Source organism: Papilio machaon, chromosome 6 (assembly GCF_912999745.1).
Source record: "Papilio machaon chromosome 6, ilPapMach1.1, whole genome shotgun sequence".
Taxonomy (NCBI): domain Eukaryota; kingdom Metazoa; phylum Arthropoda; class Insecta; order Lepidoptera; family Papilionidae; genus Papilio; species Papilio machaon.
In genome coordinates, this window is record NC_059991.1 from 9,248,515 (window position 1) to 9,273,694 (window position 25,180).

Here is a 25,180-nt window from a genome sequence, read left to right on the forward strand (position 1 = left end):
TCCGCGTAATTTTATTCTTACGATATCTCCTAAACTATTAGACAGAATGATATAGTTTCAATTGCAAATATAATCTACATTAAATTCTCTTGATAATGAACATGTTTATTTACATAAGGGTTAATACTGAACTCGAATAATAGCGTCGGAAATAGGGCATGAATTTAATTGATGTTTCTGAAGAAAAAAATGGTTATTGTGAGAAAACTATAAAAGATAGATATATGCTATCGCGGACTTTTATTTAGCACATTTAAAGAGCTACAATTCGCCATACATCATTTTTATGTAGGTCCTATAGTTTAGCCTACGTAAGCGCTGAAAGCAAAAATGTCCCTAATTTACGCAACAAATTTTGAAGCTATATTCAAAATCTACTAGTCTTCTAGTTATTTAAAAAAAAAAAACAAAAAAATGGGACCCACCTGCAAGCACTTCCTTTCGATTAAAATATTTTTCATCAAAATCGGACCACCAGGGGCGGAGTTTCGCGGTAACACACATAAAAAAAAAAAAAAAAAAAAAAAATACAGTCGAATTGATAACCTCCTTCTTTTTGAAGTCGGCTAAAAAAATAAGTTTTAAGCTTCGAACTGTAAAAATGACGATACTTCCATACAAATTTCCATCCCCCTTTCAATCCTTTTTTCCCAAAAATAGTACCTTATGTTCTTTCTCAGGCCTTAGACTGTCACTATACCAAATTTTATTTAAATCGTTTTAGTAGTTTTTACGTGAAAGCGCGACAAGCAGACAGAGTTAGTTTCGTATTTATAATTAAGGAAGTAAGGATTAGTAAGGATTTCTAAGAAGTTTAACTCTAAAATGATCAAGTCTTTAATATACGTTGTTTAGTACCTTCTACAGCTTTCAACTGGTTTTACTTAAAGGTCAAAAAGGTAACATAACGGGGAAGTAATAAACTTCAAACTTAGTCAATTGATATCATTTTATTTTCATATAATTTCAATCTAATTGTATACATTATTGTGTACCTTTTAAATATAATAAATTAAAGCATTACCAAAATCCATGTATTGTTTCAATTTTTATTTAATTTTTAATTATTATTTCTTAATCGTTCTTATTTTTGTAATTGTTATTAGTAGCTGTGTTTATAGAATATTTCGAATTGAATTTTTCACTGATTTCAGTTGCACTGGTTTTTGTAATTTTGGTTAAGGAATCTTTTTTACTATTATTCTGATACGATTTAATATAAAAATCACCAAATAAAAACATGAATAATGTAGTATTTAAAACAATTGTCAAAAGTAAACCATAAGATGGTCGACATGACGATACTTTGTAATTAACCATTACTTGGAGAACAATTAGTAAAAATTGTATCTGAAAATTAAAAAAAAATACAATTGAACTGTAGGAATAAAGTAGACAGTACAGTAGACAGTAGTAAAGACAAAATTAAAGTTTTTAATATTATACTAGTTTCTTAAACTTACCAGTTGCATAGATGTTATATATTTTTTCCACCATAAATATTTACTGAGATCGGGAAAGGCTGATAATCCGTAGTATGCGTACATAACTATATGCACAAAGGAATTGATTGTTCCGAGGAATATAGTACTGTATGAGGGTTCATATTTCAAGGCGCCCCAGCTACTCAACAATGTGACGGAATGATGGTAGACGTGGAGGAAAGTTACTTGACGATCTTTCTTTCTTAGAACAAAGAAAACTGTGTCGAACAGTTCCGTTAATTTTGCAAAAAAGTAATAATATATTCCAACAGCAGTCTGAAACAATGAAAATGCCTAATTAGTATCTAATTCAAATTATATTAGCTAAATAGAATTGTTAACTGATGTCTATACTCGTAGTATTCAATAATAATCCAATATGTTCAAAAGTACATATAGTTTCATATAGTTCATGTTCGTATAGTTCAAGTTCATATAGTTTTTTGGGAGTGTCACTGTGTGTGAAATAATTATTTATTGCGGATATCGTTTTGACAACATTTTACAGCATAATCTGTCATATTTTCAAACACCGACATTCCTTTTGACAAGACATGAAAGACTGTACCGAAGTAACAAGTAGGTTCAGTCGATCAGGCTCGCTGTTTTATTTTTTTCATGACAACGACCAATTCAAGACACAGAATGACTTATTGCTTATTCGAAATTATTTTTTTAGGTAAATAAATTATTGATTAATATATACTTACATAATGTTTTAAATCCTCACTGTCTGATAAACATTTTCTTTGCAAAAACAATCCATTTTGTTGTAGCAGATCAAACCCCTAAAATTAATAAATATCGTCCTTTGATAAATGTACTAAGAACGTTTTAACTCACGTGTGATCTCCAGGTGACGACACCGATTAGTTTCGGACCTGGACGCCCAACTGTGCGAGACACGACGCGACCGTATAGATCTCAAAATAAACACTCGCCCTGAATATGGACCCCCGAAGGGTGCGAAAGTAGTCTGTGCCTTCACCAGGAGATCATAAGTGAGTTAAGCCGTTCTTAATTTATTCTAATGTCTCACGAAAGTTTAAACCATTTATCTACAAAATGTATTTAATATCAGTAGAGTTCATCAACACAGGGTGTCTGAGAAAGACCTGTAACGAAGTACCACAGATTCCTTGGTCGAAAATATGACAATTTAACCCAGCTTAACTATTAATTGCGTAGCACTTTTAACAAAAAAAAGTCGCTGATTAAGAATTATAGTCGATCAATGGATGACATACGTAATAAAAAATATTCGAGAAACAAGTGAATTTTAACTTCTTTATTTTCCCATCTATTAAATTACCCGTGAGAATATTAAAATGCAAACACAACTTACTTTTGTTTTAAATAAACTTCAGATGTTTTTACTTTGAATCTTTTTATCAAAAAAAAGTTGAAACCGACTGCGCTGTAATGCCAAAGTCAGAACAATGTCAAACGTATAAAAATTCCGAATGTTCTATGAATGTTTTCAAAAGTTGCAAGCAAAAAGTTTCCTCAATCCTCATTTAAATTTTACTCTTAAGATTTAAAGAAAAGATACCTTTACAGGCGACCAAACAATAAATATATTTGATTAAAATCTGTCCAGTAATTTGGGAACAGACATACAAACCTTCATTTTTATTTATGTAGAAGAACAAATAATGTATGAATTCAAGTCAAATTAATAGATGGTAGTTTAACGCGACAAAGAAAAAATCATATCAGATTTGCATACTAATGTCTGAACTTTGTCTCAGCTGTTATGATCTTTAATTATATCCATTTAGGTATAAAACAATAATAATATACAATTATAATATTCCTAGACATTGTAGGAAACTAATTAATGCAGTGTTGAAGGCTATATTTAAATAGTTGTAAATCTTTATAAATGTGAACTTAACGACCTTTGTAATCTCGTTGTGGGGTTGTACTGAAGCGATGTTTGCATTGACACATGACGTCATGAAGAAATTATGAATTTCTTGATAAAAAAAAAAAAAACAGAGACGATAAGATTTGTCATGTCACTGCACTAAAACTAAGGTGACAAAGGATATAATTTGTAGATAATGTTACATTACATTATAGTCGATTGGCGTAATTCGAACCCAAGACCCCTAGATTAGTAGTCGGTTAAACATTAGGACATTAATACTTTTAACTTATACTTTGGTATTACAATGCAGGCCGGGTTCATCTATAGGTCACATTCCTCTGACGTAATAATTGTATAAAACCTATGTCAGAGATTTTTAAAGGTATAACAATATACATTTATATAAACGCTACATTAGAAACCAAATTTTTGATATCAATAATACTCACCACATAGAAGACGAAGCAAGAGAACATAATTTGAAAAACGTTATAAAAAATGAGTACATTATTCAAACTGAAAGGAGGTCTCTTTTTCATGAAATCCGGTCCAATTTTGAGAACGAACGCGAGATATGTTATCCATATTGACAGAACCGGTATTGGAGTAGACATCAGAAACCATTTGTCTACGTAATCCACTGAAAATACAGAAAAAATAATTTTAAACTAAAATGTCTAGCCTATCTGTAAACCGTAATAACATTATTTTACTTTTCTTCATAACTGTCTAGCTAACTACTAACTACTCCACCGGGGAGTGTGATGAATGCTTTAGCGTGCCCACACCCTGGTGCTCGGTGAGCTGAGGGAAACAGTGGGGTTTTAGTTGGTAGTCTTCTGTAGGAGGGAGTCCGACATAACCACCGCGCCTTTCCCCTCTAGGGCGCGGTGGTATGCGTAACGCATTTCCCCACTATAAAAAAAAAGCTAACTACCAACTAATGAAAATAGATAATTTAAAGTCTGAATTCAATTGACTGATTCCAGGTGTCTCTTACAATCAGGGAAAGACAACTCAATTGATTCAAGAAGTAACGATGGAATACACACATCAAAAAAAGATTGGGACCGCTACCAAAAGATCATTTCTTTTCGATATTTTGTGACTAGCGGTAATAAACCTTTTGAACTGTGTAGACATGCTTGATTTACTTTGTATTTTTTTTTTTTGTTATTTGGAATACATTTATTTGTACAATAAAAACCGTATAATTAATTTACTTAATACTTCGTCTTTCTGTATTTTATTTCTATTTTATTTATAAATTATTCGACTTATTCACAGGAATTGTAATACTTATTTGCACATTATTAACATGTTTTCAATGGAAAAAGTAGTTGTCACGACACGTGACAAAAGGTAATGCGAATTTAAAATATAGTGTGGTGTAGTAGATGCCGCAACAACAATATTTGTTGGGTTCACGAATTGGCCGTGTCGAGAGGTGAAATACCACGACCACACAAAAGACATGCGTTAAGTAGAAGCAATTCCTACTTTCGTTGACGTTCCTCAATTGATTGTTTGTGCAGAAAGAATAATTTTTGTTCATGTTCCCTTCGCACTCTTTTCTTATAAGGAAACGATGGTTAGGTGTTTGGCCAAGAAGGGAACGCATAAGAAGGGGATAATCTTTTTTGTGCGTCCACTTCTCCGGTTATTAAATGTAAGCAACGCATGTGCAATCGCAGATGTCCATGGGCAATTGTCGCTTAGAAGTCGACGAATTCAGGCAGCTGCTTGCTCGTTGGCAACCCCATAATATAAAAAAAGTGTATTACCGTACAAAATTATTTCTTACCAAGTAAAAACAAACAATCTCAACTATGTCATAGAAATATACATAAAACTCATTAAGAATAAGTTTACTTGTTGGGAAATTTTTCTAACCGATGATAGGAAGATTAGTAGCTGTTGCCTCTCACTAACGGAATTAAGCAAGCTGGTAGTCATATTGGACTCAGTCTTTTAATGTATCTAATTACATTGATTTAGTTTACAATAAGGCGGGCGTAATTTCAAAGTGCAATAAATCATTATTTAAAGTACTTTTTACAAGTTCTGCCTAGCCCGAATATTTGTAGCAAGCAAGACATGAGCATTCACAAAATTTGTATTAAACTTGTACAATGCAGCGCCCGTACACCAAAAATATTAAACTAATTTACATTAAAACTAGCTCTCGCCCGCGACTCCGTCCGTCGCGGTTAAAAAAAAATGAAAAATAGATTTTGGCCGATTCTCAGACCTACTGAATATGCTCACAAAATTTCATGAGAATCGGTCAAGCCGTTTCGGAGGAGTACGGTGACGAAAACTGTGACACGAGAATTTTATATATTAGATATATAAAAAAAATATTAATTCGCTATTAATTAAAAACAAATCATACCTTCTCCTTTAAAATCCCAAAAGGAATAATTTTCAGCGGTGATATTGTATACCATATTATCAGTTTTCTGTCAATTTCACGTTCGATCAGGAGCCTACCGGCCATAAACGAATCTGAAATCTGTCTGACATAGTTTTAATTTACAACGAACGTAATAATTTACCTGCCTAACCAATGCGAAACGCTTAACTTTGATCTTTTACGTCATAGGACTAATTATGCAAATGTTGTAAACAATATTAATACTAATACTAACGCACGAGGGCAGAACAGTAAGGAATACTAGTAGGATATTGCTGACATTGTTTGAAGCATACGTGGATAACAGTGCTCGGATAGTTCCAATGATTCAAGAGAAAGGGAAGGGAAGATCGTGTCTACAAACGCTTAGATACATGATATGCACGTAACATGGTAAACTAACAAGCCACCAGGTATAAAGTGACTATGGTCACATTATTTTTAAGGTGAAATAAAACAAAGTCATGCAATTTGCATATGCAAAACTGGAAAACTTGCAAAGAAATTCAAAGATGTAATTCAACCTGCACTGCGCCGGCATTCTTGACTATGGCCAATCACCCATAATTTAGGCGTACGCTCGAGTCTCTTTATCAAAGTCGTATTAACTATATATAGCGATTGGCGACCAGTGATCCGCCATCAAACTTTCATTCAATCAAATCCTTAGAATTAAGTTAATTTTAGTTAAATATATAAACTGTTTAAATTTGATGAATGTTACTGTAAAATCATGAACTCTGGTAAATTTTAGGATTTATCAGTATAATAATATAAGATTTGCCGATTAGGTATTTTAAAAGTTCAAATTTTTATGCGATTTTGTTTCTTTCGATCATTCTCTCGGTGAATCATTATATAATCATCAAATTACTTTCTTCAAAATTAGAAAGTTTTAATAAAAGGTTAATGTCGAGAAATAGCCGAATAACTACGTTTTAAAGAAGATCATTTATATATTATAAAAATAATGAATTAAACAGTTTCAATTACATAAATTAAATCATCTCCTTAGAATCTTAAAGTATTTGAAGTACCTACTTAAATCTTAAAATGTATCTAGAGAATGGTGGTAAACGCTAGAAATAAACACAAGCTTTGGGGCTTTTACCATAACTAGTTGGTAAATTTTAGGACTTACCGGAGTTCATGCTTTATAGTAACATGTAATTTTTTTTTATTATATATTTAATTTGATGAATACTTGCGTAGACCACACAGATACCCTAGTTAAGTGCCACAGGGTCATTGAGGTCGCACATTTGTAAGTCATGTAAGAAATAGATTATAGATTTGCGTCAAATGACGCATTTGTTTTTTGCTTTTCATTAAACAGCAAGTTACAATTATAAACTTATTATCATCAACAAGAAATCTGACTTACGAAAATACAAGCTTTCGTCCGCGACTAAATAAAAACATAATAAATAGCCTAACCTAGAATATGTGTTCTTCCAGACTATGTTCTACATCTGTGCCAAATTTCATCAAGATCTGTTGAGCCGTTCGTATTTATAAATTTATAATATTGGTAAGATTAAACTTGATGGGTTAATTGATAATTTAAAAGAAATTAAATTTTAATGCGAAACTCTTCTATCCAAATATCATCAAATTGAATACGACCTATCTTAATTTTTTTTTTAAAACATGGCGAATTAAAAACAAACGATTAATATATACGCAGCAAATAAAACTTACACGTTAATAATCAATTTTTATTAAGTGAAAAACTTAAAAACGTTATAACAATAAGTACTTAAAGAAAGAAAAAAATTAACTTACCCCAAACAAAAACCTAAAAATACTTAAGAACCTAAGAACACAATACACGACGTAACATTGTTAATTTAACAAAATTAATAACCATCTTTTACATTTAAATATTTTAGACTTAATGCTTATTTCCACTAAACGGCTAGTAGTTACGCGACTATGGCCGCATACGGGTGTAATGTGTCGCGGTCGCGCCAATATCAATAGAACCCACGATTCCATACAAAAGGTGATTGCGTGCGACGAGTCGCGCTGCTAGTTGCTTAGTGGAAATAGGCGCTAAAATATGTAGCCAAACTAATATTACAATAGAAAAAAGCTACTGCGAGGTATAACTTAATTTATTAGAACAGTTAGTCAATTGACGAAAGGACATGTACATGTATTTAAAGAGAAATTACGAGTATAAGATATCTACGAACAAAACGTATTACAACTTATCAATTTCCTAAAACAGCGGATAGCAGATAGCAGAAGATAGATATATTCTAGACGAATTACTTTTATATCGACGTCATGAATAAATTTAGGGCGGAGTTTGTTTTTGCATTAATTTTTAAAATAGGCACTTTAATAGACAACTTTTTCGATATGTATCACAGAGATATGTGTGATATATTTATTGGACACATACATAATATTATCATATTCATAACCAAGTAAATTTTAAACAAATAACATTGTATATCATTACACCGACTCTGCACCGCCTTGTCGCGGCGCTATAGAGGCGTCCAATGGAGGTCGATGCGTGGGAACATATATATGCATTGTATTTACTTTATGTGAACAATAAACAAACAACCTGATTGTAATACATAATCATACAAACTAAATAACATGTAGAGCTCGTGATACGGAAAGCCCAACGTAAAACTCAATATTCTCTACGAAATAATAATGCGCATGCGCAGGCTGATGCTTAAAAATTTCAAATTAACTTTTCAATATTAATAAAAATTAAATACGTTTTATTTCGTTAAATTAGTTTAGGGAAGCAAAAAGAAATCAAGGATTCGAACCTCACTAGTTCATTTTTAAATATCAACTAAGTTCATCTCACATTTTATATTTTATTTCATCAAATGATTTTCATACAACTTGCAAGTCTCGTATCATTTTTGACTCTAGTTATATGTCAATAACAATTGTTACAATTGTTATTTTTCGATATCAACACATCTACCAACTAAATATAAAGTAGAAAGCAATAATATTTATATTACTTAAAATTACTACATAAACTTACATTACATATATATGAGCCGCTTATTTTGAAAGTGGCCTAACTCCATTTATCTTCAAATAGAGATGTTGAAAGTTTTGCGTTTCAATGAATTTAAATATATACGTATAAGATACTAAGGAGTCATACTGCTTAAGCGTATCTAAGGATGTTAAATTTAAAGTTCCTGTTAAAATAGTGGCAATTATTAAGTAAATAATTGAAAAACGGAGTTAAGTCACTTTCAAAATAAACGGCTCATATCATGAAAACAAAATTACAGGAGTAAGGTGAAAATACAGGGTCTATCACAAATATTTGTGATATGCGTTTTCGTAACGTCATTGATAAAACATGACAATATTGTCGTTGTACTTCATGTCCGATAGGGGGCGTTGTACAAATCTAATACAAATTTTGTCGATGACGCTACGAACACTTTATCGAAAATGTTCGTGCTAGGTCCACATATAAGAATTTGTCAACACAAAAAAAATTACATTTAAAATGTTCCTTAATTTCTAATTCCTAAGTTATTGCATTAATTGTGCGGTTTTTATACATAATTTTATAAAATACTGTTTTTTTTTTCACATATAACACAGGTGTATTTATTTTTTGTAATGTTTAGGCAAATATGGAAAATATAAATAAATACATATTTACCAAGCACCAAATATGGACATTAAATTATATTTTATTAATTTTCCTTGCAATTTTAATTGTGAATATATAATTAATACGAGATTAAGGCACACAAATACTTTTGTAAATATAAACAGAAAATAGCTATAAACTTATTATTTTTTAGTTTATTAAATTTATTTTTATCGCTCTAAATTCAAATTGACATTTTAGCAATGCGAAGTTAATCCTTATCACTATTATTTAAAAGCTTAAAATGGTCAGAGAGGTTTTGTAATTTTTATTTTAATAATGAATCTAATATAGCATCGAAATAGTTTGGAAATAAAATAAATTACGCTCATTTCAACATCTTTTCTATTAATCTTTTTCCTTATTCTAGTTAAAATTCCATCAGCTTCATCACAAACATCAGTCTCAAGTGAACGACTTACCGACTTACTATTACAGAGTCATTTGTTAATTAAACTGTCATAATCACATTCAGGGACAAAAGAATTAACGCTACGCCTTTTTAAATATTCTTTGCCATCTTTGATAATTTCTTCACAAGCTTTTTCAACTTTACAAGGTATGTCTTCTAAATTAGGAATGCCTTTACAGATATCTCCGATAACATCTTCGTTGCAATTATTTACACCATTTACGTTGTCTTTGTGTCCATTGGTCATTGTTTTATGTTGTCTATTCTTTTGCAACTTGTAATTTTTGACGTAGAAATTGAGAAATAGTATGAGAAATATAGTTACATTGGCGGATATGAAGTAGGTGAAGCCGGGTGCATACTGACAGCGAGGTGAGAAGTACGTCCACGCACAGTACGTCAACATGAGAACAAATTGTATCTGAAACCAAACAATACGCCACTAAATCAATAGCTCCTACGAATAAGGGCAAATGTGCAAATTGACAACTTTTTTTGAGAGGCTCTCAAAGTTCCGACCTTATATGAAAGTATGTCGCATAAGCTCTTTTACTTTAGCAAAAAATAACATTTATATCTGTAAATGTGTACTTTGTTTGATCACTTCAAATTACTTAAGAATCGAAGTGATAGCTGCCCCTAGACATCTACTATAACTTTAAGAGTTATAGTTGCGTTGTCTACTTCGATGATACAGACAAAAAAACTCTCGTATTTTAACTCTTACATACCAGTTGCATGGTGGTGACGTATTTCTTCCACCAGAGGTACTTCTGGAAGTGCGGGCCGAGGCCTGACAGCAAGTAGTATGTGTACATGACCACGTGAACGGCGGAGTTGAGCAGCGCGAGCACAGCGCCCTCACCGCCCGCCGCAAACTTGAGGTAACTCCACGAGTACAACGCCATTATCACGTGGTGGTACACGTGCAGAAACGTCAACTGGAAACAAGTATCAAGCAGTTAATCAGCAGTACATAGATAGTCTAGGTCTCTAAAAAGTAAAAAAAGACGATAAAAAACGTTGAGTCGATGTCATGATCTCTAAGAAGATACGATACATGAAAAATTATGTAGAACTATTTTAAAATGATTTATCAAATAAAATTACCTGCTTTTCCTTCTTTCTTAACACAAAGAAGACAGTGTCTAATAGTTCTGTAAACTTAGCGAAGAAGTACCACCAGCCCAAATCGAGAAGCTGAAACATACATATATAAGCGATGAAAGCAAAAAAGTCACTAATTTTCTCAATGCATTTTGAAATCAAACTCAAAATCTACTAGTCCTCTAGTTATTCTAAAAAAATATCAGAAAAATGGAACCCATCTGCAAGAACTACCTTTCGATTAAAATATTTTTTATCAAAATCGAAGCACAAGGGGCGGAGCTTCGCGGTAACAAACATAAAAAAATACAGTCGAATTGATAGCCTCCTTCTTGTTGAAGTCGGCAAAAAAGCGAAATGAGAGAATATTTATCTGGGATAACACAAAAAAAATTTATACTCACCATAGGATTCAGAGTATTAGCGGGATATCGACAACCAGCGTATATGATACCGTCCCGGAACAGATTCAATTTAAATACCTGAAAATACAAAAAAATCAAAAAATCTTATTTTTTACTATATCGTTATAGATAGGTGTAGGCTTCATACATACCTTCATACAAATCATCGTTGCTAGCACAACTTGAGCGGCGTTATAGTAACTTATGAGCTTGTTAATTTTCAATGGTGGTCTATTTTTCATAATTCTAGGTCCGATTCTAATGAAGAGGAGGTAAGCAATCACAACTGATAGGATGGGCGTCGGACTTGACATCATGAACCACGAGTCCACCATAGCACCTAGAAGTCAAAGGGAAAAATTAACTTGTTCAAAAACATAAAGAAGTTTTTCCCCTGTAGTTTTTTCATAAGGAAGTGTATGGAAAAATAAATTGCTAAATATTTATTGTAGGCGTTTGAAAAATTAATGAAATTACTTTTAAACTGCTAACTTTTACAGCGCCATCTTTTGGGCTTACAGTGTAGTACATAGATTTTTTATAAAACGTAAATCACAAATTTCCCAAACTGCCTAAAATGTATTGACGCTAAACGTTATTAGAACAGTAAATATGTTTTTGCTCTACAATTGAAAGAGCTCTAAAATTTACTTTGAATGAAAAAGCTACTTACTTTTGCCAATTTTTAAGGAATCCAAATAGCCATCGATTTTCTCCAAATAACTCATTTTGAAATAATCTGAAATTAAAATTGTTATAAAAAATTTCGCATACAGCAGACATAACATGTAAATTGAAATAACGTTAGTTTGACATATTTATTTCTTTTTATGGCCAGTGACGTTTATTTTATTATTTAAAATAAGGAAAACTAAAAAGTTCACATTAAATTTTTATTGTCGGTTTTTCTTGTTAAATCCAAAGTCTCAACAATAAGTTACTTTATACATTAAAAATTACAATACTGTAAAAAAATCATAAGATATTTAGGCTTAATAATAAAAAGTCTACTGTGAGTTTCAACTATCAAGTTTTAGGCAAACTATAACTATAAAATTGGGTAAACTTTTAAAGAATTCTTGCAATATCACCTATTTTTATTACCGTTACAATTATAAAAACATAATTTCTTCTCATTTAATCTCTATAGAAACGAAAATAATTACAAAGAGGTAAAAATTACTAGCTGTCGCGCCATCGACTCTATGCGCGCGGAATTAAAAAAAACTTAATAAGTAGCCTATGTGTTCTTCCAGACTATTTTCTACACCTGTACCAAATTTCATCAAAATCCAACTTGATCCATCCATTAATCCATCTAAACATTCGTAATTATTATTTTAGTAAGATTACTCTAAGATAAAATTTTAATGTCGGTGACGAATCATCCAAAAACCTAATTATTTAAATGTGGTTAATCCGATTTCGAATGAGGAATTTCCGTACGGTTGCGTCTCCGCCCGCGCCGCAGCCGCTAACAAGACTTGCTACGGCTTCCGGTAATGCACCTAAAGCTGACGGATTCAGGCAAATACGCGATGCCTCGTACGTGATCATATGTGTTACTGTAATATTCTGAATATAGATAGTTTGTTAAATTTTTAGCGATATTATAATCCTAGTGATAATTATAAGGATTGGTTTCCACTGTGGGCACACTATCTTTTTGAAAAGATAGCAACAATATGAGAATATGGCACGGCAGTCAAATTTACCGGTAAAATGAACTAATCATTGATATCATGTTAAAGTGCGTTTAACGTTTACCGTCAACATCGTTTAGTTTGTCGATTTTAAATCGACAAATTAAAATAACTATAGTTTTTTTATATCATAAGGCGGCAAACGAGCAAGGAGCCACCTGAATCCGCCTAAACAGTGAAGCGAACGCTGACATCCGCAATTGCAGACGCGTTGCCTACCCTTAATCGACAGAGGAGGGGATGCACAGAAAGAGGATATATCCTCCTCCTATACGTCCCTCCTCCGTCAAATCCACTTCCCCTTCCCATCCTTACCTTATAACAAAACGATGGTAAGGAAACGTGAACTAAAATTAGGCCTTCGTTAAATTACATGTCAGATTATTATCAGATATTCGTTCAAAATAGAAACGGCCTCAGTTTATAAACTGACTAGTGATATTAAAAACCATTATGACACTATCGGACGGTGATCTACATTAGTTATATATATACCCTTAGATAGTTATATTCTTTAGTTGGAAAACATTGTTACCAAAATAGACACAAAGACATCAATTCGAACTCACGTCCTAAGAATAAAACTTTTACATGTGTCCGCTCCGTGACAATACATAGACGTACAACCTATTTAAATGTCATTTATCAAAGCACTTTTTTTTGTATTCTCAGACGCGAAGATTTAAACGTAACAAAAAACTTTCAACATTGACAAGAGTCATTTGTTTCCGATTTAGTCACGTAGAGATTGTTAGAGTTACTTTTTGATGTCATAGATAAAAGATTTTAGAGTAAAAATTAATATCCTAAGACTTTGTGAAAATATTACAAGTTTATAAACAGTACTAATATTAATATTACATAATATTCTTATTAATATTAATATAAAAGAGTTGTATAATTTTTTGTACTCTTATGATGTCGCTTGTCTTCTATATACGAGTTGAGTGATTTGATTAATTATTTTAAATAAAATCCCATAAACCGATAAAAATGATTTACTTAATAATAAAAAGCGCTTAACATTCTTAATTTTTACTTTATCTATTTTCTCGAACAAAGCTAGGGCTGATTGCTAGTTTAACATACCTACTAATATCATAAAAGAACAAACTAATGTTTACTATGTTTGTATAGTATTTTTGTATTTGTCATAAGTTAAATCTTTCCTCAAAATAAAATAAAAAAAAAAAACATTCAGAATACACATGCAATGTTCGAGAATACATATGTTCGTATTACAAACATATTCAGATATTTTGTATGTCATTGTGGAAAATTGTAGTGCATAAGCAAACCTTACACTTGTAACAGCGAAGATGGAAAGGCAATTTTCTCTTCATTATAAAGTACTTGACCTTATCTCCTTTGCGCGACAGCATCCGTTGTACTAATGTTTTATTGCTTTGTCATAAAAGGAGATTTACGCTGGTCATCTGGCTTTAATGTCGTAAGTGCGTACATCGGGAGTGTCGACTCAAGTCCCAGTAGGTCGAGATTCGCTTTGGATCGAAGGTTTCTCGGTCAAATGTCTCTTGGTCATTGTATTCATATTATTGTGTTGAAAGCGTTGATTACGAAAGTCTTAGAATAGCCGATGTCGATACAGGGAAAGGGATTTAGTACTAGAGCGACGGACAATGAATGCTCTTAATAGCGGAAAGTGGATCAGCCCTTGATCTACATATATTTTCCACACATTTATTTGTTTATTAACGATTGTATTTATACTGACTCGTACATAAATTAAGCCAAAATCTAAGTACATTCCGTTCTCGTTAATCTCTCTCGTTCTTTTGCATTCTTATACGCGTAAAAGCTAGCATCGCGTTTTTTTATATATCATAAGGTGGCAAATGAGCGAGTAGCCACCTGAATTCGCTGTAAAAGCGAAGCGAGCGCTGCGCATCTACATCCGCAATTACAAATGCATTGTCCACCTTTAATCTACAGCATCTGTATTTTTAGTAGACCCTTGTATCTAAGTAACTTTACCTTAGTGTAACTTTTATAACTTAACATTTTGTGTTATAATTTAATAATATTTTCACTTTGTAGAAATTTTACTTTAAGCGTTGCTTTACATGTATTCTGATCCAGGATTTTATAGTGTCAAATGTCACGTTAATTAGCTGAAATACTCTGGGAGTTGAAATTATTCTAGTCAAAATAAATGCTTTAAAATGACTTTGCTTTATAAACCTGCACAGCTTTATGTCGCAATGCGGCTCTGCTGTGCCTTTTCCGAATTCAATTGAGCAAAGTTTCGCACGACCTCGACCTTCCCGCCACGCCATACAGCCACGGACCTAAACTTTACCTTATGCTAGTCTCACACGGGGGCAACTTAGCGAGAGAGACCTTAGCAGCACTGCAATGCCTACTGTTTTGCCCCACTTTTCTGCCTTCGTGTGTAACTAGCCTAACACGAAATCATTACGGGTTTTAAAAACTGACAACCCTATTAACGGATATAAATAGCCTTGCAATTTTGACTAATTGTATTGTTCCATAAAAGGATGTATTATTTAAACTTCAACGTGGAAAATAATTTGAGAAAGCATTGTTTATAGAGATTTTGTTTTAATAATTAATCAATAGAATTAAGAAAAATTCGAGTGTCTGTATGTAAAAAAAAAAAAACATATTTCCTGAATATTCTTTATTTATAACGAAAAACCTCTTTGAAAATTCATTCAAAAATTAAATTATACGAATTGAAAGACAACTTACATATCAAAATTAGTCAAGTTGTTATGTTGCAGAAAATTTGGTAGTCATAAGTCATTATGGCAAAAATTTTGTAATTTCCGTTGCCCTACGCTTTAAATAAAAGTTAAGTTACCAACTTTCTAAAAGGAATGAGAGATTTATCAACATGTATTTTTTTTCGGATAACACTTTTTGTAAAATATTATGTGAATTGGTTTAGATATAAATTTATTAGTTTATGTTTCATCACTTATATATCGACGCTGGAAAGCGTAAACGCTGTAACCCCGAAAGTATGAACTTTACAGGAGAGCCAAAAAATGATAACTCGTGAGCTGATACGTCTACAAGCATGCGGTATTAAGCAATGTTGTGTAGTTTGTGATAACCTATAATAAAATCATTATCGTTTGATAATGGTTGAAATTATTAACGTGTGAAAAACATATTCGCGATTTCAAGGGTTACAGCGTTTATGCTTTCCAGCGTCGATATATTCTGTTCTGAACTTAGATTAATATTAAGTAAATAAACTGAAATAATTTACCTATTTGTAATTTAAATCACCTCTTAGTCACCAACTACCAATAAACGTTTTATTTCAGTTACACAGCAAGTCGATAGCTCCCTTTTCGTCAATCGTAAATTACAAAAAATCTCATATGATGTAAAATGTGAATTATTATAATTAACTTCTTATAAAAATCCAAAGACTATGGTAAAATGTAAGCCTGGATGCTTGCTTGTACATTCATGTACAACACTAGCATTGTGCCTCCACTTCGCATGATTAACACTACTTATTAATTGAGATTAAAAACAATTCTAGTGTTAAATTACAGACAAAGTCGTTTCGCCGGTTGTGGCCAGTTGGCTACCAAATATCATCAAGATCGCCTCTGAAGTTTTGAGTTTTATACCAGTCATATACAAATTGTCGTCAGAATATTACATAAGATCAGATTAAGTTAGTTAAACATAATAAAAAATTATGTGTTAAAATATAATTGACATTATCACTGGAATAGCTACTTACTAAATGGGCATGAGAAAAACCCTTAACATCAGTATCGATAAGAAAAAAGTATCATGTTGTTGAAGACACCGTTAAATATCAAAACAAAACCTACACCCAAAAACAAATCCTCGTATAATGAGAAAACTAGATACATTTTCTGAAGGCAGAGGCCTTTTGTTTTATTTTGATTGGCAATTATCAAAAAATAATAGAAGAGATGGAATGATATAAACTCTTAATCTACTGATTTTAATAATTATTTCATGAAAATCCCATCATAAATATATTATGTTTCAGAATTTAAAATTCTGTAATAAAGTCGGGCAGATTGCGAGAAAGTTATATTATTTTTAAAAACAGTTTAACTTACCCAATTCGAACTTAACGTCCAAGTTAACTGACACACACTGAAGTAGGTAAGGGACTACGTTCGTCTGGCAACAGGAGCGGTTCGGCACTGCGCCACTATCGACCGCGCCTCGCAACAAATAGCCAGCACGCGATCTACTAGCTCCTTCAGACAAACTGTTCCACATTCAATAGACTAATATATATAAAGAAAAACAGGATTAGGTAAGGACTATGGGTAAAGTATACTGTTTGTTAAAATAATGTTCGATACTTTTTACAAAAAGGATTCAGATTTCATGAATTTTTTCAGTATATTTCAGTTTTTATAATATCTATTGTTTAATGTGGAAATTAACAGGATTAATAAAAATCAAACGTACTAGTGGTTAATTGTTAATAACGGTTCTATTTATTATAGGAGAAAATAAGAATTCAGGAGAAATTTATATACCGTTTACAAATAGAATAATTAAACTTTTTAAATTAGTTTTTAAGTATTAATTTTTACATCTCTTTTTTATTTATATTTTACCTTTTTTTAATTTATAATTCATTTTATTTTTAATTTGGATTTAAAGAACTTAATTGATTTTATCGTTTGTAATTTATTTGACTTACTATTTTTGTTAATTACTTTAACACGTTTAGTATGAAACCATCTCCTTTATTTTCAAAAAATAAAATTTAAGTTTTTTAAATATTACAAGGTCTAAAAACCTCGTTCTATCACAATGATAGTTTATTATCAGGTCTATAACGCCTTGTACAGCTGGAATGAAAAGAATAGGAAAATCACTGCCGCAGTTAACACGTTAAATAATATATTTAGTTTTTAGCCCTTAAAAATAATTTAAACTATAAAACATTGAACGGTTTAATTGCCTCAAATTATAAAAAAGTGTAGTACTTAAAATAAATTAAGTAAATTTGGGCCTTTGTATTTTTTTTTTTAATTTTGTGCCAGAAGCACGATAGCAGCGCCTCTCTTACTGGCTCAGTTAAACTTGTTGCATTATTTAACAGCTAGACTTCATCTTACCGTGGTTTTCAACTACCGAAACACATATTTCCAAATTAAATATTGAAAAAATCTTCAGAAAATTGAAGCAACGAAAAGTTTTTGTATGTGTTTTCCGGCAGTGCAAACTACTACGATTTACTTTATTTACTACTACGGTTACTACGATTTTATGTAACTATCATCACCTCTTGAAGTGTCCGCCTCCTAAAAGGCACGGATTAGTTTATTCATCTGTCATAATAAGGATTAGGTTAACCTATTTCTTTTTTAATTAGGTCTTTATTCATTAATTTTAGTAAGGTTTTTGTGTCCACGGGTATTTTGTGGGGCCGGTCAATCGATAGCATGAAATCTTCGAGCACAGTAAATAAAAATTACGTTTTATTAAACTGTTTAAACATTGTTTAAGCTGTGCTAATAATTAGTATAAATGACGATCACAAAAGTTTCAAAATTAAAAAAAAAACAACAGCATCTTAATTTTATTTAACAAGGTAAAAATCATCAAAGTTCGAAATAATAAATGTCATCATACATTCACAATAAAATTATATTCGTTGTGTGATAAAAAAAATAACTTTCTTTATGATAGGTGTCATGTCCTTGAAATATCTTTGGTACGCCAGCTTCGGTTTTTCATAGATGTTTCAAACATGGCGTCATTATTTATTTTATCTAATTTGTCTACAGTTTCTCTCTCTGTACCACCATTTCCGTCTAAAACACGTGGCTTTACAACAGCTGTTTGTTTTTTTATGTAAGTTTTTATATAAAAGTCCAAAAATAATATAAGCATGAAGATGTTTTGTGGCAAAAATAATGCTGCCGTCCATCTCGGAAACGCGCAGTCCGTTTTGAAGACTATTGTACTCATGTGAATTATTGTCACCAAGAACTGGAGCTGAAATATGACAATTACTTGAGTGAAAAGATTACGAATAGTACAAATGAGCGCTTCGATCAACACCTTAAGAAGCTCTCGCTAAATAGTTGGATTAAGGGCCTGGTACAAAAGGCAGTTATTTCAGAAACCGCACGCTTAGTGTTGGCTTAGTTAGTGGTTACTGTCACAGTAGCCCTCAACGCTGGTTGCTTGGGTCATTGGATTCCGCAGCCGGTGGAATACTATTTTTATGTAATATATTTTGTTATTTTTTTAAATAAAATGTATTATATAGTATAATAGGTTAATAAATGAATATGAAATAAGGTACAAATGGATTTTTATGTTGATAATGATGGTAATTATCAAATCTAGTGTAGGGAAGTACTCAAATGGCAAGTGGTTTGGATGATAACATGCTTTTTTCCATAAACGACATTTCTGCATCTGAAATCGCTGTGTTAGTCAATTTAACAATAACTATTTTGGTCTTCTATATTATTTTAGAAAAGATATAAGTGGGCCGTGGTCATCTTGCAATGCGAAATGCACAATGACCGTCCTGTGTCTCTGCTTCATGGCAAAACACAAGGGCAACGCCTCTTCATCTCCTCCTTGAATCACGCGTAACCACAGGTCAGAGAGTTCACTATTGCATCGTTCTCCAAGGTGACCACCAAATTGATTAAATACAGCTTAAAAAATATTTACAATTATAAATAATCAGAAGGTTGCATTGAGAATCCCTAACTTATGCAATTTAATACACAATATACTATATTACATTAAATTATTCATATCTACATAGTACTTACAATTTGCAGTTGCGTTATATGCTTTTTCCAGCCTGAAACTTGCTTCACACTGGGGACCGCCACAGTCAAGAAGTAGTAAGTGTACATAATTACATGTACAAAACTGTTTACAATACCAATTAAAGCGGGATGTCCTCCTGGAATTGTCCATTTAAAATGTTTATCGTATTCGGATCGATCATCGTGGCGATCTTTGGGGGAGGCCTATGCCCAGCAGTGGGCGTTACGAGGCTGAATGGATGGATGGATGGATGGATCGTAATCTTAATGATTTACGGTAGTAAATTACTAAGTGTATTGAATTACACAATACATGTGCGTAAATAAAATTTCTATAACAATACACTGAAAATTATTCGTACTATGTATTTGGAAATTAATTCGCTGACTGGTATTCTTAAAGATAAAAAATGAGTTGTAAAAATTTTATTTACCAGGAAAATACGTAGTTGCGCCCCAAATCAATGCGACCATTCCGGTGTGGTGGTAGACATGTAGAAACGTAACTTGGTTGAATTTCTTTCTTAAAACAAAAAATATCTGAAAAAAAAAAACACCGGATATAATATTTCAAATCATGATAATATTATGTTTTTTTTTTATGAATGACGAGCTTCAACAAGTCAACAGAAATCCAGCGAATGACGTCAATAGCTGGAAACTGATCTTTATACATATTTCTTAGAGGGTTCTATGTCAAACAATAGACGCGTTTGAAATGATGACATGATTATGAAGTTGGATGTTCATCGATAGCACTTAGATGAAGGTGGTTAGGTCTTTTTCTAGTAATTTAAGTTATTTGAATAAGTAATTGATGTATTCAAACAAGCATAGTATTTTGCATTTATAAAACTCGTTCAGCATTTTTTACCCTCGTCATTGTCTGGAAATTAACAACTAATTAAAATGTGTTATTTATGTCGGACACTCACTGTGTCAGCGAGGTCGACGATTTTAAGTAAATAATAGAAGTAAAAAAGACGAGCTATTTGCAGCGCTTCCTCGTTGTCAGAAAAGTCGACAGGCTCGCACACCCATCTGTACTTCCGGCCCCATGTTACTCTAATTCCCTGAAAATGCATATTTTATAATATATAGAGATATAAATAACAAAATTAGTAAATATGATAGACAAAATTTACAATATTTGCGGGTAGTGTACACAATTTTTCGATGACATAATATAAATGTGTATAAATAAAAATCTATCTGTGCTGTGGCATTGTTGGCTAGTTTAGAATAATGGTTATATGGCAGCCGTGAACTTCTTGCCCACCCTGCACCACGCGATCACCGCCGCGTACACTTGCCGTCGCATCGACGACGCCGATTGAGTGGGATAAAAATATAATATTGTTAGCAAAATGATATGTTACTATTGCGGGCGGTCGGATTGATGGCAAGTGAATGCCTCGCCTCCGTGCGGTGCTGGGTTTACGATTGCGCTTTAACCTTTAATGTTTCAAGCAACCTGTTATATATGCATGTACATATCTCGAAACATTATAACATTGACATCATCATGTAGTGATTATATAAATTATGTTTAAAACTTACAATAATAAAAATAAACGCACAAGCTAACACTTGTGCTACATTGTAAGTCATGAGGATTTTACGCAAATGGAAAGGTGGTTTGTTCTTCATCCATCTCGGCCCCCATTTAAATACGAACATTAGGTAGAGAGCGAGCAATGTTATCCCTTGATGCGGCTTTGCTACCAGAAACAACGATTTTGTTCTGGAATCTGAAACCAGATATCATAGTTTTAGTTTTCGATTTAGATCGACTCATCATCATCATCATCATCAACCTGCCCTTATCCCTACGGAGGGTCGGCACAGTATGTACTACTCCTCCATACATCTCTATCAGCAGTCATATCTGAATTTACCCCCTTCTTACGCATATCCTCTTTCACACAACCCATCCATACTTTCTTTGGTCTTCCTCTACCTTTATAGCCATCCACATTCAATCTCATTACTTTTTTGTTTATATTATTATCATCCCTCCGCATAACCATGTCCAAACCACGCTAACCTTCTGCTCCTCAATTTCTCGATTAGTCGATTTAGATCGACTCATGAAGTAAAATTTAATTGCTAATAGTAGTTATATCACTAAGAAATAAGAAAGATTTTAATTTGTTCAATTCGAAGTAGTCGACACTACGGGAATAGAAAAAAAACTAAAAAAAATTTAAATGTTATAATTTGAATAAATCGCACATTTTTGACGGAACAAACCTGCTAATTCATCAAACAAAAATACGTATCCGTGACACAATCTTCTTAATATTTCAGCCATTTCATCAACAGTTTTTGAATACGCACGGAAAAAAAATATTAAACCGACATCAGCATAAATTAAATGCCAAATTGTAAGCAATGTAATTTTATTGTTTGGTTTTTTTTTTTTCAAGCACAATGTGTTCCCGAGTAATGATTATTTGTAACTAAAATATATTTAAGTAATTGCATGTGTAAAGGCTTGTATAACAGAAGCGTACTCTGGAATTTTTATAAAGGGCACGATCGTCGGTTAAATTCTACAGCTCCTATTATGCTCGTTCACGTTGACTCGCGGGAGCGGGCGCGGTTGCGGGCGCGGCTGCGGGCGAGCTAAGTTTTATTTATTTATTTAACTCCACTTATGCTATGTACAATATAATCTTATTTTACTTTGGGTTCTTAAACTGGTAGATTTGTAAGAACACATTCTCTAGAGTTGAGTAGTTTACAATATTTTTTGTTTACATGGTACGAATTATGTTTGTTACGTACGGAGTATATACTGGACTACATACTATATTACTTTAATATCTATATATATAAAAGAAAGTCGTGTTAGTTACACTATTTATAACTCAAGAACGGCTGAATCGATTTGACTGAAAATTGGTGGGCAGGTAGCTTAGAACCAGGAAACGGACATAGGATAATTTTTACCCCGTTTTCTATTTTTTATTCCGCGCGGACGGAGTTGCGGGTAAAAGCTAATATTGTTATAAATTTAAGTTAGTTAATTTATCAATAAAAAAGTTTTTAATTTCGATTTTATATTTTTGTCATTTAAAGAGTCTCTTATATACACACCGACACAATTAGCGGAACAGAAAAAAAAGTGAGACTATGAGATAATAACGCATATATTTGACGAAAATGTAATTAGAAACAAAATAACAAATTGATTAACATCTTTTAAACAACGACTTTGAAAAGTCTTCGTTATTTTTTATTGAAAAATAAAGAAATTTGAAATAAGTGAAATTATTAGATGATTATGCACTATCACAAAAAATTAAAAAAAGTAAGCATTTAATGTTTTAACAATAAAATTAAAACAAAATTAATAACGAGTGTTTCTCCCTCTTGCTCTGATTACGATTTCCATTCGTCTGGGCATGCTACAGATTATGTTATCGATGATTTCTTGAGGCAACCGCTCCCACTCCTCAAGTAATGCGTTTCCAAGTTCATTCAGATTGTTGGGGGGTGGCATTCTGGATTTAACCCTTCTTTTTAGCAAGTCGCAGACATACTCTATCGGATTCATATCGGGGGAATTTGCTGGCCACTGCATCACCGGTATACCTACGTGGCTCAGATATGCCTGTACCGATTGTGCACTATGAGCACGAGCATTATCTTGCATTAGAATAAAGTCGTCACCAATAAATGGGGCAAATGTACAACATGTTTTTCTAAAATGTCTCTGATGTATCGATCTGCTGTCATGGTCCCTCCTGTGACTATCACTAACTCCGTGCGAGCTCCCAAACATATCCCTCCCCAAACCATAATCGAGCCGCCACCATAAGCCACTGTGTGTTCAAAATTAGACTGTATGTGGCGTTCTCCTTTACGTCTCCATATTCGCTGTCTCCCATCGATCTGTTTTAAAAGAACTCTGCACTCATCAGTAAAGAGAACCTGCTGCCATTCGTTCAAATCCCAATGACGATGTTCTCGCGCATAGCTTAATCGGTTTACGCGGTGATGTCTCTCAAGTTTTGGGCCTTTGGCAGGTATATACGACCCTAAACCAACTTCTTCAAATCTCCTGCGAACTGTACGCTCACTTACTCGTACCCTCGAACGTCTTCCAGTTCATTTCGAGCTTGTACAGCCGTTAATCGCGTATTCCTACGAACTCCAAGTTGTAAAAAACTGTCATCTCGCCTCGATGTACATCTTTTTCTACCTTGACCCCTCCTCCTCACAAGAGAATTAGACGATCTGTACCGCTGGATGCTGCGATGAATCGTTGATACTGGTCGACGAAGCCTTGAGGCAATCGATCTGTAGGTATGGCCATTTCTTCTCATTTCATCAGCCCTAATGATTTCCAGTGATGTAAAGTCAGGCATAATAAAGAGCTTTTAATAAACAAAATTGCCTATAGAATAACAAATTTATAAAAAACCATTAAGTGCAATTTTTCAAAAAAATTACAATTACGTAGTTATTACTCGAACAAGTTGACAAAACGTATTGTTCGGGAAAATAAAACAAATGAATGAAAAAAGTGTATGTCATCTAATTTTCTCTTTTCAAATTTGACAATAAATTAAAAAAATATCATAACTGGCCAGTTCCTCAAGTAAAAGATTTTAAAATCCTGCTTTTTTATTTGTTCCGCTAATTGTGCCGGTGTGTATATTTTGTGGTATTTCGTTTATCAGTGTTGGTGTCAGGTATTGCGTTAACGCATCCGGCGCGCTCGCTTTCGCCTTTATTTGAATTTAGCTTGTGATAGTGAAAATATAATAGATTTTAATGTCATCATTTAATAGATCAGGATAATGGTTCTCCATTTTCTCTAATTTTTATTCTGCTAACAAACAAAAAATAGCGAAAATTTATTCTTCGCTTTCAACTGATTACATAAACCTATGTACGATCAGTAAAAAATCCGAATGAAATCAGCGTGCGGCTCATTCGCAGGCACGGGCGTGAGTACGGAAGCGTGTTTACATTTGCCAAACGTTCGACCGGTTCAATTCGATTAAACTTACTTGACGTTCGTCGTCGCGAGTAAACTGCGAGCTTTGCCGATAGTTAGCTGTAAACACTCTCATACAACGCCATATGTTTGAAATTCCGCGACCGCAACCGCGCCCGCGCCCTCTACCTCAGTATGAACACACACTAAGTGACAGTTTCGCGAATGTCAAACATATGTTCCCATAATTATTAAATTAGACCAAGTCCAAAGTTTAAAAAAAATGTGTTTATCAATTATTACACGACACATTATGTTTTTATAATACCGTCCAAAAATGAACCGATAGTTAGTTGTTTAATTTCAACGATA

The 25,180-nt window shown here is 32.8% G+C and overlaps 3 protein-coding genes across 3 annotated transcripts; all 3 read right to left on the reverse strand.

Moving 5' to 3' along the window:
• Positions 1-814: 814 nt before the first annotated feature.
• LOC106709882 (elongation of very long chain fatty acids protein) lies at positions 815-5,807 on the reverse strand. The gene is made up of 6 exons (XM_014501788.2): positions 5,753-5,807; positions 3,807-3,997; positions 2,195-2,272; positions 1,464-1,760; positions 1,111-1,350; positions 815-820 (listed from the first exon to the last, which is right to left on the reverse strand). The coding sequence occupies exons 1-6, from the start codon at positions 5,805-5,807 to the stop codon at positions 815-817; spliced, it is 867 nt and encodes a 288-aa protein (XP_014357274.2).
• A 3,860-nt stretch (positions 5,808-9,667) lies between these two features.
• Positions 9,668-12,127, reverse strand: LOC106709860 (elongation of very long chain fatty acids protein 7). Its single transcript, XM_014501754.2, has 6 exons — positions 12,028-12,127; positions 11,507-11,694; positions 11,355-11,432; positions 10,954-11,043; positions 10,575-10,784; positions 9,668-10,264 (listed from the first exon to the last, which is right to left on the reverse strand). The coding sequence occupies exons 1-6, from the start codon at positions 12,080-12,082 to the stop codon at positions 9,872-9,874; spliced, it is 1,014 nt and encodes a 337-aa protein (XP_014357240.2). The 5' UTR covers positions 12,083-12,127; the 3' UTR covers positions 9,668-9,871.
• A 6,598-nt stretch (positions 12,128-18,725) lies between these two features.
• LOC106709861 (elongation of very long chain fatty acids protein 4) lies at positions 18,726-22,173 on the reverse strand. The gene is made up of 6 exons (XM_014501755.2): positions 22,111-22,173; positions 21,418-21,608; positions 20,793-20,930; positions 20,292-20,397; positions 19,858-19,994; positions 18,726-19,060 (listed from the first exon to the last, which is right to left on the reverse strand). Exons 1-6 carry the CDS (start codon positions 22,169-22,171, stop codon positions 18,755-18,757), a joined length of 939 nt encoding a protein of 312 aa, XP_014357241.2. The 5' UTR covers positions 22,172-22,173; the 3' UTR covers positions 18,726-18,754.
• Positions 22,174-25,180: the final 3,007 nt, after the last annotated feature.

Bases quoted from the DNA above. Each gene is read 5' to 3' on its own strand.
- LOC106709882 (XM_014501788.2), bottom strand. From the start codon at position 5,807: ATGGTATACAATATCACCGCTGAAAATTATTCCTTTTGGGATTTTAAA. The intron at 2,273-3,806 runs GTGAGTATTATT...TATTAATTTTAG, and splicing joins CTTGCTTCGTCTTCTATGTG to GGGTTTGATCTGCTACAACA. The intron at 1,761-2,194 runs GTAAGTATATAT...TCATTGTTTCAG, and splicing joins GTGAGGATTTAAAACATTAT to ACTGCTGTTGGAATATATTA.
- LOC106709861 (XM_014501755.2), bottom strand. From the start codon at position 22,171: ATGGCTGAAATATTAAGAAGATTGTGTCACGGATACGTATTTTTGTTT. The intron at 20,398-20,792 runs GTGAGTGTCCGA...TTTTTTTTTCAG, and splicing joins TCGTCGACCTCGCTGACACA to ATATTTTTTGTTTTAAGAAA. The intron at 19,995-20,291 runs GTAAATAAAATT...GGACAATTCCAG, and splicing joins CGCAACTACGTATTTTCCTG to GAGGACATCCCGCTTTAATT.
- LOC106709860 (XM_014501754.2), bottom strand. From the start codon at position 12,082: ATGAGTTATTTGGAGAAAATCGATGGCTATTTGGATTCCTTAAAAATT. The intron at 11,695-12,027 runs GTAAGTAGCTTT...TTTGACTTCTAG, and splicing joins TTCCTTAAAAATTGGCAAAA to GTGCTATGGTGGACTCGTGG. The intron at 10,265-10,574 runs GTATGTAAGAGT...GTTTGGTTTCAG, and splicing joins ACGTCACCACCATGCAACTG to ATACAATTTGTTCTCATGTT.